This window comes from Pagrus major, chromosome 8 (genome assembly GCF_040436345.1).
Source record: "Pagrus major chromosome 8, Pma_NU_1.0".
NCBI classification, from domain to species: Eukaryota; Metazoa; Chordata; class Actinopteri; order Spariformes; family Sparidae; genus Pagrus; species Pagrus major.
This window is the reverse complement of record NC_133222.1, coordinates 9,210,591-9,228,154: the sequence shown is the minus strand read 5'-3', so window position 1 is coordinate 9,228,154 and position 17,564 is coordinate 9,210,591. Positions and strand designations below refer to the sequence as shown.

General features: G+C 41.3%; 2 protein-coding genes across 2 annotated transcripts; one reads left to right on the top strand and one right to left on the bottom strand.

The window, feature by feature from the left end:
- Nucleotides 1-248: 248 nt before the first annotated feature.
- bbs10 (Bardet-Biedl syndrome 10) lies at nt 249-2,463 on the bottom strand. Its single transcript, XM_073472362.1, has 3 exons — nt 2,273-2,463; nt 1,222-2,184; nt 249-1,061 (listed from the first exon to the last, which is right to left on the bottom strand). The coding sequence occupies exons 1-3, from the start codon at nt 2,461-2,463 to the stop codon at nt 269-271; spliced, it is 1,947 nt and encodes a 648-aa protein (XP_073328463.1). The 3' UTR covers nt 249-268.
- Nucleotides 2,464-7,216: 4,753 nt separating this feature from the next.
- syt1b (synaptotagmin Ib) lies at nt 7,217-16,751 on the top strand. The gene is made up of 8 exons (XM_073472259.1): nt 7,217-7,364; nt 14,228-14,409; nt 14,860-14,973; nt 15,118-15,285; nt 15,381-15,548; nt 15,844-15,961; nt 16,323-16,456; nt 16,545-16,751. Exons 1-8 carry the CDS (start codon nt 7,217-7,219, stop codon nt 16,749-16,751), a joined length of 1,239 nt encoding a protein of 412 aa, XP_073328360.1.
- Nucleotides 16,752-17,564: the final 813 nt, after the last annotated feature.

Genomic DNA, 17,564 nt, shown 5'->3' with positions numbered 1-17,564 from the left:
AGGACCACCGTAACATTTTATTGGCCTTTAAACTACACCTTCAAACTACACCACTGCCATGGAATGTAACTTACTATCTCAGTGGAAGCACAAACTTGCATGACAAATATATTGTAGAGAGGCAAAATAATAATAACAAAAATAATAATAAATTCTTGTAGCAATCTGCAATAAAGTGCAAATTATTTCCTCCAACTTTTGAATGATACCTGAGTAAGAACTGAGAGAAGAAATGTTTATGGCTTTCATCTTGGGACACAATACAATCTCAGTCCTCAGCCTCGTCCTCTGTGTCCTCCCAGGAAATGTTCGCAAGTCTGTGTGACTGTGTGTGTATGTGCAGCACAGTGTCCACATGGAGAAGACTTGAGACACACTGCAGCACGGCCAGAAGCAGCTGGTATTTACAGGAGACAGATTCAAGGCCTGAGTCCAACATAAAAACTTTTGAGGATTTTTCAGCCTCTCTACAACAATGCATGCGTTGTTTACCCTCCTCTAGGGGACATTCACTTTTACCCTGACCCTGTGAGAGTACTGTGTTTTGGTCTTGTTTGTATACAAGGCTGAAAGGGTGGGAATGATTCGTAATAAAACTTAAGAGCGCAGTTTGAGTCTGCAGGAAACAACGAGGACTGTGGGAGTAAATCTGTCGGGGCACGCACAGCAGAGCATTTGCCAAGAGCTGGGAAACAGCAGGGAAGCCCATATTTGCGTCATCTGAAACTAAGCGACTGCGGCCTTGTTGTAGAAGGGCATGGTTCAAGAGAAACTCAAATGTCCCACCACCAGGTATAACGCAGCCTGGTCCCAACACAGGCGCATTGTGGATCTGATCGTCTTTATGTAAAGATTTCCTTTTGTTTGACTGCAAGGTCCTCTTTGATGCTGTAGATGCAGTCCTACCCATGGGCTCCCACGTGGAAAGTAGCATACGGATGGCATCTTGAAAAGCACTTGCACACTGGTCAGTTTGACCTTCCCCTGGACCACAAATGACCAGACTGCACGCTTTGACCACAAGCCTTTCCTCTAAATCGTGAAAAGCCACATGGACATACCTGTGGAAGAGAAAAAGAGTTCAATTGGACTTCCATGAAAAAAACAAGATGAAAAAAAACCCCACCAGTAATCAAAGCCCCATGGATTATAGGTAGGTGTACCTCACAAGTAACGCTTTGTAACTGAATATGAGAGCGGAAGAGTGACATGTTTTCATACCTATGGGCTCCCAGTAGTATTGGTCGGCAAAAGGTCAGTGTAGCAACATTGTCTGGTTCAATCATCCAGCAGTCTGAGACAGGTCTGGCCCCACTTAGCTGGGCAAAGAGAGACAGCTCATCTTCACTGACACACTCCACAACGCACATGTCTGCCTGTGCAGCTAAGGCCATGACAGCAGCTGACTGTTTGACTCCAGACAGGAGCACAGAGACACCCAAACTCTGTAGGTTTGCAATGACACCCTCTAGTGACCTTTCTGCCCATGTGCTAAACTGCACAATACTTCCCTCCTTCCCTTGCTCTCCAGATCCTAACTCAAGCACTTCTCCTGCACTGAGCAACTTTGGCTGCAGGTACCCAGTGAAAACTACAGCTTTAACAGGCTGGTGGTCAGTCTGAGGGCAGGGCGTAGCAAAGTCCCTGTGAATGACCTGCCCCTCAATCAAACGTGAACAACTAATAGGGAAGCCTGATACAGGTGTATGCAATGCAGGAAAGTTGTCATTTACAAACTGGAGTGATAGGGAAGGTTGGTCATTTTTAAATTTCCAGTGAGTGAGCAGTTCACAAGTGAGGTCGCTTATAAAGTCACAGTGGGTGCAACCCAGACGGGTATGAAAGAATGATGCCAACAGCTTTTGAACACAGTGATTGTTTGTGTGAGCTGGTAATTGTGTCTTCGCAGTGAAATCCTCCCACGAAAGACAGCATCCATACGGGACCACTCCTGTAGCAATGAGATGATCCAGCTCCTCCAACACAAATGCCAGCAATTCATCAGCCAAGTGCCTGACAGTGGTGGCCTCTGTGACGTCCCTGGAGTTATACGTGTGAGACACATTCAGCTCCTTGCAGGCTGTTGAGTGAATCACCCGTAGTATAGATGCCAGCAGTAGGATAAAGGATTTGGATCCATCGCCTGTTACAGCGCTGTGTTTCAAGGCGCACTCCACCACCATCCTGAAATGAGAAAGACACAAAAACATCAAAAGAGAAAATGTCACTTGACAAAGAGTATCATAGTGTAAGGTAGACATATCTGTCTTACCTGGCCAGTGGATGCTCCAGTCGTAGTGCTGTGAGAATGCGTGTCCCACTGCGGCTTAACATTGCCTGTCCTGTGTCTCGGGTGAACAACACTTGTCCACCTTCAGGGCCAAAGCTGCGGAGGACGACCGACTCCAACACAGACACAGTCTGCAGAACATGTTCCAGACGAAGATGTTCCATCGGCACCATCCTCAAACCCTGCAAGGCACACAGGCTAATGTTCAAAAGAGGGTAGGCAAGGGTCCCAACTATCAATTGCTATACATATTTATATATCTGCAGAACATATATATATATGTATATATATATATATATATATATATATATATATATATATATATATATATATATCTGCAGAACACACACACACATACACACACACACACACACATATACATATATATATATATATATATATATATATATATATATATAAACTTGTAAAAAAGCAACAGATCCTGGATTTTTCATGACTCAATGACTCAATCTCTTGATTTAGCATCACAGGCAATGTCCGAATATAGGTTTTTGGCCCATCGTGAAAAGCAACAGAAGGGAGCATAACAGAGGCATTCAAATATTACTGGCTTACGCAACAGTCATGCTGCAGAGTTCTCTGACTTAAAAATTCAACAGCCATGTTCTCAGTTTTAAATGTTAATAAATTACTACTGTGAAGACAGCCCGACTTTCAACTGCAAGTTAGCAGAATGAACATGCCCATAATAAAGACTCCCTTAATAGTTTCTAAAGTAATATCACATACAGTATCCACTATATACTAACTAAAAATATATCGTGTTTATCATGCTATATTATTTAGCATAGTGTATATATAGGAGACACAATTTGCGGACACTATATGATGAACTACATATATGAATGCAAAATGAGATAGGTAAATGTAAGCATACACTGTAGATCTTCCAAGCATTTTCTGAATGAAGAATGTTTAGACTTTGTTAGCTTCAGGTCTATAAGCTGACACAGACTATATTTAACTGTTTTACCTAACCAGCTGTAAGACTTTCAGATCCTGTGCCTGCTGCACATCATAGTAATAATGTCCATCAACCAACCAACGTGAAGTTAGTTTTAGGTTCACTCCAGAGACACCCAGCAGCGACCCAACCGTCCTCCTGCTGCCAACACTGGGTGAAACTGAGTAAGAGACGCCGCTGGGTGTCTCCAGAGTAAACATCTGTAAAATATCCAACCTAAAACTAGCTTCACCGCGGTCATCTGGAGCAACAAGTACTTTATTACCGTACCACACTGTATGTTACAATGTTACGTTTGTCATAACAGTTAATAGTCAGCATTTGTCAGAGTTCACCATGCACATGTCCTGTCCTGTATACTTCTCCTTCATTAGTCGTCATGTCACAGGATTAATAAATGGCCGTGTTTTAGTGCGAATCACCATTTTTAGTTTAGTTTGCCGTCAGCAAATAGCTAGCTAGCGGTGTAGCTGTACCATCGCAGCAACTCGTCAGCGGCTGCGGTGAGCCTATTTTATGACAAAACCTATAAATTACTAAAAACTACCATTTTCTAGCAGCCAGAAAAACAAAAATAATACACAAAACAATACATCCTCTCAAGAACAGACTGCTTTAGTCCCAAGGAACTCACCATCAGTCCAACAGGAACGCTTCCTCTGTATCCTAGAGACGAGGATTCTTCTTCTGTGGTTTGCCGCGGAGATGTAACTTAGATCAGAAATGACTATCGCCACCTAGCGTGTGGAGGTATGAGCTGTTTTCTGACAAACCAAGAATGCTGATATACATTGTATATACAATGTTTATGTACAAATACTGTACGCGTGCAGAGATGTGTAAAATTATTACATAAAGTATATTTATGATTATTTTGATGTGAATATGAGCTCACTGCATGTGGTGGTGTTATGAGATTGTATATGCAAGTTTGGATGTTTACATGAACATCATATGTGGACATGATATGTCCATTCGCAATCTCCCTGCCTAGTAATAGTGATGCTACATGTGGAAAAAATACATGAGAAAATTTGCAGAACAATAAACTTTCTGTCGTTGAAGTCAAAGCATAAGCACAGGTGTAGACAATGAAATAACAATGGCTGAAATCCTCTTAGCTGCTTCAGTTTCAGGTTTTTTGTGTGACTGTGCATGCTGGCAAAACAAACCATTGTTACATTATCAGTAACACCCGTGCCTTTCCTACTATTATAAGTTGAAATGTCTCCTGTAAAAAAGGCTGTTGGCTGTCTTTGTCTCTCAGCATGTGCTGTGCCCTGCTTTTCTGAAATCAGTTTCTCGTAGGAAATTCCATCATCTTTAGTGCATCCTGTTTGCAGAGATATTTAACATCAGTTGAGTTTAGAGCCATGACACCTAATTTTTAGTAATATATAACAGTACATAACAGTTTTAAAGTGTGTGTCTGTGTGTGTGAAGATTGCTTCGTCTGACTGAACTCCTGGACTACTGTTCTCAGACAGCGCTTGTAAAGGCGATCCTTATATAAATGAGACTTCCTTAATAAAAAAAAAAGCATAATATTTTTACACGAGTAAATGTGCTACAGCCAAAAAGAAACAGCTCAAGATTCCAACATGGGCTAAGGTCAACTGTTAAATATAATAAAAAAGCACAATTTAAGAGGTGTTACTCACAGCTGATTTAAAAGCAAACAAATCACATGTATCTCTTCCCTGCCCCCTCTCTTTCCCTCTGTCTCATCCCTCCTTCTGTACAGTATTTCTGTGCATCTCTGGTACCTCAAGGTGAACGGGGCGGGGCCGGAACTTGATCTCTGTGTTGCTGCAGAAACCACATCCTAAGTTTCTAAATCAGGCAACATCATCTATACATAGACAGCATGAGACAGTTCTGCAGCCACTGCCAGATGTACAGATGCACACACACCGACGGAGCTGTCCACTCTGAATGTAAATGTCCTCTATTGCTGAAGTCTCACTATGCTAACGAGCCTTTAAAAAGCGATGTCACTTCGCTAATGAATATGCATCAGTGGCCCGGTGAGGGTGACCTGTAGGGATGGGACAGAGGTCACACAAGAGGTGGGGCGTCAGAAAATGAGCCCCAGTTCTCCCATGAGACCTGAATGGACAGAACACATTCACCCAAACACATGCACACACACTCACACATATAGAGGGAAGCAACACAAGATGACCGGGCTGCATTGCCACCTATCCCAACCCCAACCCTATCTTGTCCTTCCCTCCCTCTCTCTCTCTCTCTCTCTTTGTCTCTCTCTCTTTCTTGATCCAGCTTTCACACACCTGCACTCTTCTTCTTGAGAACTGGTGAGACACAAAAACTCTCCTACCTCACCCGTTTTCCTCCGCCTCTCCCGCCCTCTCTGGTCCTGTCATCTTTCCTCAACCTCCTCCACCTCTCTGTTAGGAATAGGAGTACCTGTGAGCTGAACACTGCTGCTGGGACAACTGAATACAGGTATGTCTCTGGGTCCTTTTGTTTTGTCTTTGTTTCATCGATCATAAGCGCTTTTGATTTATTTCTCTGTCGACTGGGCTAAGTGAATGGTAACTGTGTGTAAACCATGGATGGAGGTCTGTGCAGGTCATTCTGTTGTTACTGGATACAGCATTGTCGCGAGTAATTTATTATTTTGTAACTCCAGTTTCAGGGATTTTCTTTCTCTTCTGCTGCAAGATCTGCTTCTTCTGAAGGTTGAGAATTTTTGTAAAGTCAAGCCAATAACATGGCTGATTTCTGTCTTAAACTTGTCATTTCTGAGTTCAGAGCTTTCATCTTGACACTACATTTCATAAACTATATTGAATTTGGCACCTTGTAAGATCGGGTATAAAAAGATTTGCAGCTGCACCGACAACTGAACTTGGGGGACCATATGGTGCGAATAATGAGTCACCTCTGCAGCAAAAATGAGAGAAAGACGACGATATATTAATTTGCATGTATACCATATTCCGATGATTATGACTTTTGCATATGACAATGTAAAAGCTGTGAATTATTCATGAACACTTGGTTGCCCTTTCACAAAAGCACATCAGTATCAGACACACTGCCTTAAATACAGTGTAATATGTACAATATATTAAACAATCACATGATCAGTATCAGAGAAGTCTAACATATGTTCTGTTTGGAATCACTACTGGTTCCTTTTATGTACCTTGAAATCTTCTGTCTGCAGCTGTTTGTTTGTGTCAGTGCCGGCGTCTGTTTGTCTTTTGTCAAGTGAACAATCCTGAAAAAGCAGACATAAACTGAGATCAGTGTTCGCTTGGGTGCGAAATCACATCTGCTGACTCAACCCCAGATATTCAATACCTGTGATGTCTGCAGAAAAGAAAATAACAAATCAAAACATTTTTGCACTTGGGAGTCACATCCCGGCAGCAGCAGCAGGACTTTTCTCTCATATACAGTTGACCTGTACTGAGCATGACCTTGGCACATGATTCTCACCTCTGGCTGCTCGCTGTGGAACAGCAGCGGTCCACGCGTGACGCCTCAACTTCACTTCTCCCCTTCCTCTCCTCCATCCCTCTCTCACCTCCATGTCAGCAGGTTTGGCAGAGACAGCGGCTTGCATATCCTGTGTTCGAGTGTTAGTGCCAGGCCAGCAGAAAGAGGAGAAGTCATTTGACTCTGATGGTCATACAGTGTCTATAAGCAGATTATTGCCCCAAATACATCTGATCAATAGCATTAATGGAATCTCTGCTCTGGTGTGTGTTTATATGGTTTGCTTGGATGGTTCCTCGAATGAGATTTTTGCAAATTTGGAAGGCATTTACTGATCTGCCTAATTCTGCTTTGGTGAAGTGTAATGTTTCGTATATTGCACAAAAATTGCTCTCTTGCTGGGACTGAGCCATCTTTTTCTGTGTCCCTGTTTCTCTGCCAGTATTGGATCTGCTGTCTCTCCTCAAATAATGACTGGGAACCACCGAGTGGCCCCATCTGCGAGGGGCACCCCCGCTACTCCAACCCACTTGCCAAATGCAACAACCCCGCCAGACCAAAAACAATCTGAAGACCAACATCCCAACAAATTCATGAGTGAACTGCACAGCATCCACAGTGAGTTAGACACCCAACTCATTAATTCATGGGTCTTTATGTAGGTCTGCTATAATATAAATGATTATGGTCATGCAAACAGCATCTTTAAAAATATTTGGATGACATATCCAAGTACCAGAAGCCAGTTTAACCCTGAATGATTTTGGTAAAGCATGAGAGGCATCAAAGTATTACCTTGTTCTAAGAATTTCAAGATCAAACTCGTTGATAACTTCAGTAAAATGTCAAGAGATTTGAGTTTAAATCTCTAAAATTGATTTGAAAAAAGATGTGAAGTTTAAATGATTCTTTAGAGTACTGTGCTGGAAACACTGAGTTCAGGTGCTTAACTGCATGCCCTGTGTGCCTGCTGAGAAATGAAAAATGTTCTGAAGATATGCAGTAAGATTGCACACTTCATATCGAGGTATATATTTTTCATTCTATCCATAACTATATTTTAGAGAGTACTGTCCGTGGTCCTGTTTTCATTGGAAGATTTGGCCTTTTTTCTCAGAAGTAAAAGGTGCTGAGGGTGTCTTGTTTTCAGGAATGTGCCACTAAACAAAGGTCACACTGCATATGAAAAGTATATTCTCATATTGTCCAGATTTACTCCATTAGATAGCTTATGTTTAAAAATGCATACAGGACAATTATCACCTCAGCAGAAGTGCATTATCTGTTTGTTTTCTATTAGATAGAAGTTATTCCTCTTCCTCTGCCCAGTTGTTTATGCATACTGCTTGTAATGCTATGTGCATGAATATTGCAGAAAACTGCAAGTCATGAAAGATGGCATCTTGCTTTTGCATATGTCAGTTGACATCAGAGTCATCTATCGCCCTGATGACGCTTGAGAACAAGCAGAACACATAGGAGATGAACAAATGATAACACTTTACAATACATTGTCTATAGTGTTCCCTAAAAATGACCACCGATATAACATTTTCCAGTATTCTGATATTTTATTCACTCCCTAAGTAATTGGGGAAAGAAGTTTAATCCTGAAGGTACATTTAAGGCTGACATTTTGAACACCGTATTCAAGTGGCTGATTAAAAGTGTATGTAAGGGGAATCCAAGATGGCGGCGTAGAGAGTGGTTGACTTTCTCTGAGCTCCACACCACCGCATTGATATTTCATAAAAAACTCCGCCCAACTCAATATTCGCAACCACCTCCACGTCGCACGTCCTAACATGAATATTGACGACTACTTTTTGAGATCCCGGGACAAGATACCACCAAAAGAAAATCGAAATCCGACCAAGACGAGCGGGCTGGAAGCTACTGCTAGCATGACTGACTCGTACTCTCTCCCGGAGGAGGAAGAGCAGCAACAGCTACAAGCTAACACCGAGGTTGTCCTTGACCCCGCTTTTCGTCAAACTATTCAGGAAATAACGGCAAACATCACCAAGGTGATCGATGAAAAGCTCGGGCCGTTATCCCAAACGATACAGGCCCACGCCCAGCAGCTGAAAAAGATCGAGGAGAGAACCACCGAGGCAGAGAACAGGATTGCTGCGGCTGAACACACCTGTGATACGGTAGATACGCGTGTGCAGGTGCTTGAAAACCAAATACAAAGCATGGCCGAGCATATTGACGACCTCGAGAATAGAGGCAGGAGAAAAAATGTCCGGGTTATTGGTTTACCAGAAGACGTGGAGGGAAGCAACCCAACAAAGTTTTTTGAGAGCTGGATACCCGACCTGCTCGGGATGGAGACGAAAGCCGGCCGTGTTAAAATCGAAAGAGCTCACCGCACCCTGGCGCCCAAACCGGGATCGAACCAGCGACCACGACCCGTCCTGATCAGATTTCACAACTTCGCTGACAAACAGAGGGTGTTGGACGCCGCAAGACGCAGCGGGACCGTGAAGCACCAGGAATCCACCATCATGTTCTTCCAGGATTTGTCAGCCGCGGTGCTGCGCAAACGAAAAGGATTTGATGATGTGAAGAAACGCCTGCGGGGCATTGGTGCCAAATACATGATGCTCTACCCGGCTACGCTGAAAATATTCCACGGTGGGGAGGCCAGAACCTTTGACTCCCCCGCTAAAGCAGTAGCTTTTGTTGACACTCTCAGATGAACTACACGTGAGTCACCAGCTGATCCGTTTATATTTTTGGGCAGGCCACTTATTTGATTTTTTTTTTTTTTTTTTTTTTAAAAACTTGTTTTGAACTTTGCTTATTTGTGGGTGGATCATATATTTACCATATATGATTAATGAGGATGGCTCACAAAGCTAAAACTGAACAATTTCAAATGGCAATCTTTGCCCTATCATCCTATGTTTATGGTGATCAGGAATGACTGATAACGTGATGTGTAAACTAACATTGCTGAGAGTATTTCTTTTTTTGGGGGGTGGATATTATCACTCAGGTGGTGTTATTTGAGTTCGGAGCTGTAAGAGAAGCTAACCAAGTTAGAGTAGAGAGTAGTGGAGAAGGTCATGGTAATCCCCTGGTTACCGCGTGGGGAAGGTTCCTCCCACAGTGCTGTTGGCACTTTTGTTATTTGTAATCTGTGTTGTTTGTTTTTTGTTCTTCAGCTGGGTTATAGTCAAGTGCAGAAATTACATGGAGATTATAATACATTTGGGAGTTTAAATGTTTTCAACAAAAAATGTTATGACCTGTGACACATTGAGGCTGTGCACTTGGAATATCAAGGGAAGCCACTCTCCCATCAAAAGGAAAAAAATATTGTCATCCTTAAAAAAAGAAAAGATTGATATTGCTATGTTGCAAGAAACACACCTGAATAATGAGGAACATTTAAAGTTGCAACAGTGCGGCTTTGACCAAGTCTATTTCTCATCGTTCACTACCAAAAGCAGAGGGGTGGCAATACTCATTAGGAAAACTTTACCAATTAAGGTGTCAAAATGTATTAAAGATAAATATGGACGGTTTGTACTTATCTCAGCCTCCCTACATGGGGAAGACTTTGCTCTCTTAAATGTCTACTGCCCTCCATGTCACCCCCTTAACTTTTTGTCGGAGGCTTTTGCCAAATTATCTGATCTTGCGGTGGAAAATACTATTGTTGGAGGTGACTTTAATTGCCTTATGAATCCTTTGATGGACAGGTTTCCTCTAGGTGCTTTAGCCTTATCAAAACAGTCAAAACAAATCATTGGTCTGTGTGAGGACTTTGGATATGTGGATGTTTACAGGACACTTCACCCTGCGGATAAGAAATTCACCTTTTTTTCTAATCCTCACAAATGCTACACAAGAATAGATTATTTTTTTGCCCCAAAACAGCTCATAGAATCTGTTGCCTCTTGTTCGATTGGAAACATCATAATATCAGATCACGCTGCGGTGTATATGAATGTTACAGTTAAAAAACTCTCTAAGAAACCCACAAGTTGGAGAATGGATACCTCAATTCTAAAAGATCATAAATTTATATCATATTTCACTACAGAATTCAGGCATTTTCTTGCTACCAACTCTCCCTCGGCTACTAATTCATCCCTGCTCTGGGAGACCTCCAAGGCTTATGCCAGGGGGTTGATCATATCCTATACTGCTTCCAAAAGACGTAAAAATATGGAGCAACAAGCTTTATTAGAAAAAAGATTAAGTATTTCAGAGAGGGAATATATTAAGAAGCCTACAGCAGGTAAACTGAAAGAAATTACTGCTATTCGCTCCACACTAGACTCCTTGCTAACAAAAAAGGCAGGGGAAAAATTAGGATATGCAAAACAAAGATTATTTGAACATGGGGACAAACCAGGAAAATACTTGGCCTATTTGACAAAAAAACGTAGGGCCTCTCAAATTATTGAGTCAATTTTGGACGAGTCAGGGACTTGTTCCTCTGATTCTAAAATAATTAACGATACTTTTAGAAATTTTTATACAAGATTATATCAGTCGGAACAGGCTAACAATGCTGAAACTCTAATGAAAGCTTTCTTCTCCGAGCTTGATCTCCCGACTATATCACAAGATCAGAAATCTAAATTAAATGCCCCAATCTCAGCGGCTGAACTGCGTGAGGCCATTCAACTTCTTCGATCAGGCAAGGCACCAGGCAGTGATGGTCTTGGTAGTGAGTTCTATAAAGAATTTCAAAATATTTTATTAGAGCCCATGATGAATATGTTTAATCACTCTTTTGAATGTGGCACTCTCCCACCATCACTTAGGGAAGCTAATATTTCACTGATTCTCAAGAAAGGGAAACGCCCTGAGGATTGTGCCTCATATAGGCCGATCTCGCTGCTAAATGTGGATTTAAAAATCCTCTCCAAAGTCTTGGCAAGACGCTTAGAAGGCCTTCTACCAGTTATAGTGAAGGAGGATCAAACGGGCTTCATTAAGGGCCGTAACTCTTATAACAACATTAGAAGATTGCTAAATATTATCCAGTTATCTGAACAGCAGGAAATAGACGGTCTTATAATTTCCCTAGATGCGGAAAAAGCTTTCGACCGCGTTGAATGGTCTTATTTATTTTTCACGCTTGATCAGTTTGGCCTAGGTGATGATTTTGTTAGATGGGTGAAGGTCCTGTACACTGAACCAATGGCCGCAGTTCTAACCAATGGACTCAGGTCCACAAATTTTGTGGTTCAGAGGGGCAGCAGACAGGGCTGCCCCCTGTCACCACTCTTATTTGCAGTGGCTGTTGAGCCTTTAGCGGAAGCTGTCAGACGGGACCCTTTAATGGTTGGATTGGATGTGGGAGAAAAATCTCATAAGATCTCATTATATGCAGACGATGTGTTATTATTTATGTTAAACCCCTCTGTTTCAGTCCCTCGTCTTATTCAGATTATTGATCGGTATGCTGCCTTTTCTGGATATAAAGTAAATTTTTCCAAATCGGAGGCTATGCCTCTAGGTAATTTAAAACATCCGCCAGACAATCCTAATCCCTTTCCATTCAAATGGTCCTCTACTGGTTTCATGTACTTAGGTATATATATCACACCTAAATTTAATCAGTTGTTTCAAGCTAACTTTAACCCACTATTTGATAAAATAAAACAAGATTTGGAAAGATGGAACGATCTTCCTATATCATGGCTGGGCCGAATCTCGCTTCTAAAAATGAATGTCCTTCCGCGCCTGCTCTATCCAATACAAATGATTCCCATCTTATTCAATCATAAAATAGTGAAAAAACTCAATGGTTGGTTTAGCTCATTTATCTGGAGTAAACGAAGACCACGGATTAGGATGTCAGTGTTGCAGTCATCAAATGCTAGGGGTGGGCTGGACCTCCCAGATATTAAGAGATACCAACTGAGTGCTCATTTAAGATACATAGCTGATTGGATCAAAGATGATGCTTCTTCAATCTGGCTTGATATCGAGAAGTCTTTATCCGACTGTCCTCTGAAACATTTACTTTTTATTGATAAACTAAAATGTATCAAAAAGCTTTGCAGCAACCCAGTTACAATTAATACTGTTAGAGCATGGAGGATCACACAGCACATGGAAGGCAGATCAGGACTTACGTCAGTCTTCACCCCGATCACTGATAACCCTGATTTTCTCCCAGGAACCTTAGACGGAGCTTTCAAAAGCTGGACAGCTAAGGGAATCGTTTCCCTGGGTGATCTCTTTGTAGGTCCTACCCTCATGACCTTTAATCAGGTCATAGAAAAATACGACATATCAAGAAATGATCTTTTTCGTTACTTTCAGGTCAGAGATTTTATTATAAAAGATACATCTTTGCTTGCTGATATGTGTGTCACACAGATAGAGAAACAAGTACTTCTCTCTCAGGGAAAGGCTGCCATTAGAACCTTTTATACCAGTCTAGGAGATTGCTCAAGTTTCAGCACTCGGACACTGGGAGAAGTCTGGGAGAGGGAACTGGGTGTTGAGATAACAGAGGAGATGTGGGATGACATCTGGGATAACGCAAGGAAAATAACTGTCTGTAACCGGACAAGAGCGATGCAATTAAAGATTCTGCATAGAGCACATGTTGCCCCCAACCGTCTCTCCAAATATAGAAAAGATGTCTCTCCAATTTGTCTTAAATGTAAAACAGAAATTGGTGATCTTACTCACTGTTATTGGTCCTGTGTAAAAATACAGAAATATTGGAATGATATCCTGCTTGAAATTCAGAAGATTCTGGGAAAAAAGCTTGAACTCAACCCGGTTTCTCTTCTTCTGGGTCTTTCAAATGATCATATTACTGATATGTATCAGAAAAAGCTGTGTAATATCCTGACATTTTGTGCCCGGAAAAATATTCTTACACACTGGATCACAGACAAGGCCCCTTCAGTGTCGGGATGGCACAGGACAATAATGGAATATATACCTCTGGACTTTCTCACCTGTCTATTGCACTTCAAAACAAATGCCTTTGAAAGAACATGGAAACCATTTCTTGACTATATTAATGTAAATATTTCTGCTATACTGACGAGAGCATTTGTTTAATAAAATAAATAAATAAAAAAAAGGTATAGTCCATTTTGTTTGTTTATATATATATATTTTTTTTTTTTGTTTTTTTTTTATTTTTATTTTTTATATTTCTCCCTGTCTAGCTTCCGCTGTATGACACCCTAAGTTGTATAATGTACCTGTCACATGTACCCAGAACCGAGTGGTTTGGGGTTTTTGCATTACTATTCCCAGCTTGTTGTTGTGTTGTTGTTGTTGTTATTGTAAATGTCATGTGGTATTGCTGTTTAGTCTGGTCCTGTCATTTGTATGTTTGTTTATGAAGAAAATTAATAAACACATTTAAAAAAAAAAAAAAAAAAAAAAAAAAAAAAAAAAGTGTATGTAAATGAATAATTTATCATCTGTGTGTGTGTGTGTGTGTGTGTGTGTGTGTGTGTGTGTTTCACATGGATTTGCAGTGCCATCGTGGGCTGTTGCTGCCCTCTGCATCGTGACTTTGTGCGCGGTGTTGTCGTGTGCCGTGTGTGTGTGGAAGAAGTGCTTGAAAAAGAAAGACAAGGACAAAGAAAAGGACAAGAAAAAAGGAAAAGAGAAGAGCAAGGGAGACTTTGACACTGAAATGGATGGAGGTTTCAACAAGGTACACACACAAGACACAAGGCCACACACACACTCCCTCCTGCAGATGTATTGTCCTTGCAGTGTATCACAGTCGTGACGTTGGGGTCACACAAGAGTAGTAAAACTGTCAGTGTGTGTTAAGACTAATAGATGTTTTGCACATCGCTCATGTTGGAGCAAAGGCTGAGGTCTGAGATGAGTTGTGTTTCTTCAAGGATGCAGGTCACATTTAAACACACTGATGGTGTTAAATTCCCCCTGTCCCCTTTAAACAATAAATAAGCGTTAGATGGTAACTTTATCTTTGTTTAATTGCCTCTGGCTGTGTAATGCTATACAATATACTGTAAGAACACAGCACAAATAGCTGCCCCACACATTGAGAGAAGCTCCTTATTGATTACTTGTAAAGCTATGTATTTCCTTCCTTATTTACCTGAATGTGATGAGTGTCTCTGCGTGTGTGCAGCCGCTGAAAGATGAAGGCAGCAAAGAAACAGAGCTGTCACATAATGAGCCCAAGGAGGTGGAGAAGTTGGGCAGGCTGCACTTCACATTAGACTACAACTTCACAGAGAATACGGTGAGATGCTGCTATTTGCTGTGACATGTTGTTGCCCACCATCTGCCAGCTTTAAAATCTCACATTTTTAATACTGTGCTTCTCTCCGTCAATTAGCCGCATCCTTATCTCCTGCTAATACTTTCCTTTGCTTTTACATTCTAGCTGGTTGTCGGCATCTTGCAGGCTGCTGAACTTCCTGCGATGGATGTGGGAGGCAGCTCTGACCCTTACGTTAAACTCTATCTGCTCCCGGACAAAAAGAAAAAGTTTGAAACCAAAGTTCATCGGAAAACCCTTGAACCAAACTTCAATGAGACTTTCACATTTAAGGTAAATTAAAACTCCAAGATACGTGATTTTTGTTCGCTATCAGCACACGGCACAGGATTGGTTTCAAATTATCGTCTTTGATGTGTGCTCTGCAGGTACCGTACACTGAGCTCGGCGGGAAGACGCTGGTGTTGACTGTGTACGACTTCGACCGTTTCTCAAAACACGATGCCATTGGAGCTGTGAAGATACCGATGAGCAGTGTGGACTTCAGCCAGTCTATGCAGGAGTGGAGGGATCTGCAGAAGGCAGAGAAAGAGGAGGTGGGAGCACACTGTGAGAAGGGACGAGGAGATGAACTTGAAAAATTAGGAATATACAAAATTGGTATTTAGTGGAAAACATTTTTTTTTGTATGTTTGGTGTTTAGGGATTATAGGCTGATGTGTATTTGGCATGAGTAAAATAAAAAATACTTTCTCCTTTTGTTACTTATTCTTAATTTGAAGCACCTCTGTCTGTGAGGAAGACCTTAACCTCTTGTAAAGTTGCTATTTAAGCTTTAATTTTTTTATTAAATGCAACAACAACACACTCAATTCTTTTTCTTTGTTTTAGAGTGAGAAGCTTGGAGACATATGTTTGTCCTTGAGGTACGTGCCTACTGCGGGGAAGCTGACGGTCGTGATTTTGGAAGCCAAAAACCTGAAGAAAATGGATGTGGGTGGATTATCAGGTGATTCAAACACTTGATTCACATTAGATTCATGTTTAAGCTCAATGTCACAATAAAGTAATCTTTTTTTTTTTAATCACTCTCTCTTCAACTAATAAGAAATATATGCCTCAGTACATTTCATAAGATGACTAGGTGCACACTTACGGTAATAGCCCAGGTTTGCTAACTGTGGTTAAGCATTAAGGCCTATTAACTACTTTTTAAGTGGTGTGTCCACTTTCAAGCAGTTTCTATTTAGGGGAAAACTTTCAGGAGCGACTACAATAGATGTTGTGTTTCACTGATGGAGTTACTGCGTCAGTGCCAGGCTGTCGGTCTGTTCCTCTGCCATAAAACCTCTCTCTTTTCTCTCTATCAGACCCTTATGTGAAGATCCACTTAATGCAGAATGGGAAAAGACTCAAGAAGAAGAAAACAACGATAAAGAAGAACACTTTGAACCCTTACTACAACGAGTCTTTCAGCTTTGAAGTGCCATGCGAACAAATAGAGGTACACATTTTTGTCACACGCACAAGCAAATGCGATTCATCAGAAAGTAATGAATTATCTCACTGTGTGTTTGTATTTGCATTTGCAGAAGGTGCAGATAGCAGTGACTGTGTTGGACTATGATAAGATTGGGAAGAATGATGCCATCGGAAAGGTGCTGCTGGGCAGTAACAGCACTGGGACTGAGCAATGCCATTGGGCAGACATGCTGGCTAACCCAAGGAGGCCAATAGCCCAGTGGCACAGCCTCAAACCAGAGGACGAAGTCAACGTGCTTATTTCCAACAAGAAATGAAACCGTGATCTCAGTGTGCTATGAAACCTTGCAGCATTTACCTCAGCTACTTCCAATTTACGTTCCTACCTCTCCGCTAAAAACCTTTTACTGTAAGCTGCTTAACTAATGTAAATCTACCCAATAATACCCTGTTTTAACCTTGACACTATCCGAGACACTCTTACGGACTTTAAGCCTTCTTCCTTCTGTAATTCCCTCCTCCTGCTTCTGCCTTAACTGCTACAAAGAGTTTTAATCACAGATGTATCACCATGTACAGTGCTATTAAACCAGATGAGATTTTTAAAAACCTTTGTACGTTTTTCTTCTGTTCTGGGCTGTTCAACAAAATGCAAGCTGAACCCTGACATTAACATGATGAACCTGCAGAGGGAGACAATCCAAAGGATAATGAAATGAGATCCTCAAATGTCCTGCTGTTGCTGCTCCACTTTTATAATGTTCAGTGTTGCAATTTGCCAAAACTCCTTCAGTTGTAACTAATGTTTTAATCTCATTGCAATATCTCGGAGTAGAAATGATACCTATAAAAGCTGATACACTGATTACGGTGTTGGAGTAAAGCCTAGAATGAGAGAAATGCCATGATAAGTGTCTAGGCCTTTTATACAGCTGACATTTCTACTTGCAGAAAGCACAGGTATCACTTATAATAATATCAATTATGTTGATTATGGCTTGGTTTCATTTAAGTGTCCTAGTAAGACATAACAGTGTGACAGTAAGCGTTGATTCAATTCTGTAACCCAGTAAATTAAATGTAATGACTTTGGAAACAGGAAATCCTGATTGCTGACTGGTGCATGACCA

Coding starts and splice junctions, on each gene's coding strand:
- bbs10 (XM_073472362.1), bottom strand. CDS start 2,463: ATGGTGCCGATGGAACATCTTCGTCTGGAACATGTTCTGCAGACTGTG. Junction 2,185..2,272: donor CTGGAGCATCCACTGGCCAG/GTAAGACAGATA, acceptor TTCTCATTTCAG/GATGGTGGTGGAGTGCGCCT. Junction 1,062..1,221: donor ATACTACTGGGAGCCCATAG/GTATGAAAACAT, acceptor TCTCTTCCACAG/GTATGTCCATGTGGCTTTTC.
- syt1b (XM_073472259.1), top strand. CDS start 7,217: ATGACTGGGAACCACCGAGTGGCCCCATCTGCGAGGGGCACCCCCGCT. Junction 14,974..15,117: donor ACAACTTCACAGAGAATACG/GTGAGATGCTGC, acceptor TTTACATTCTAG/CTGGTTGTCGGCATCTTGCA. Junction 15,549..15,843: donor AGAAGGCAGAGAAAGAGGAG/GTGGGAGCACAC, acceptor TCTTTGTTTTAG/AGTGAGAAGCTTGGAGACAT.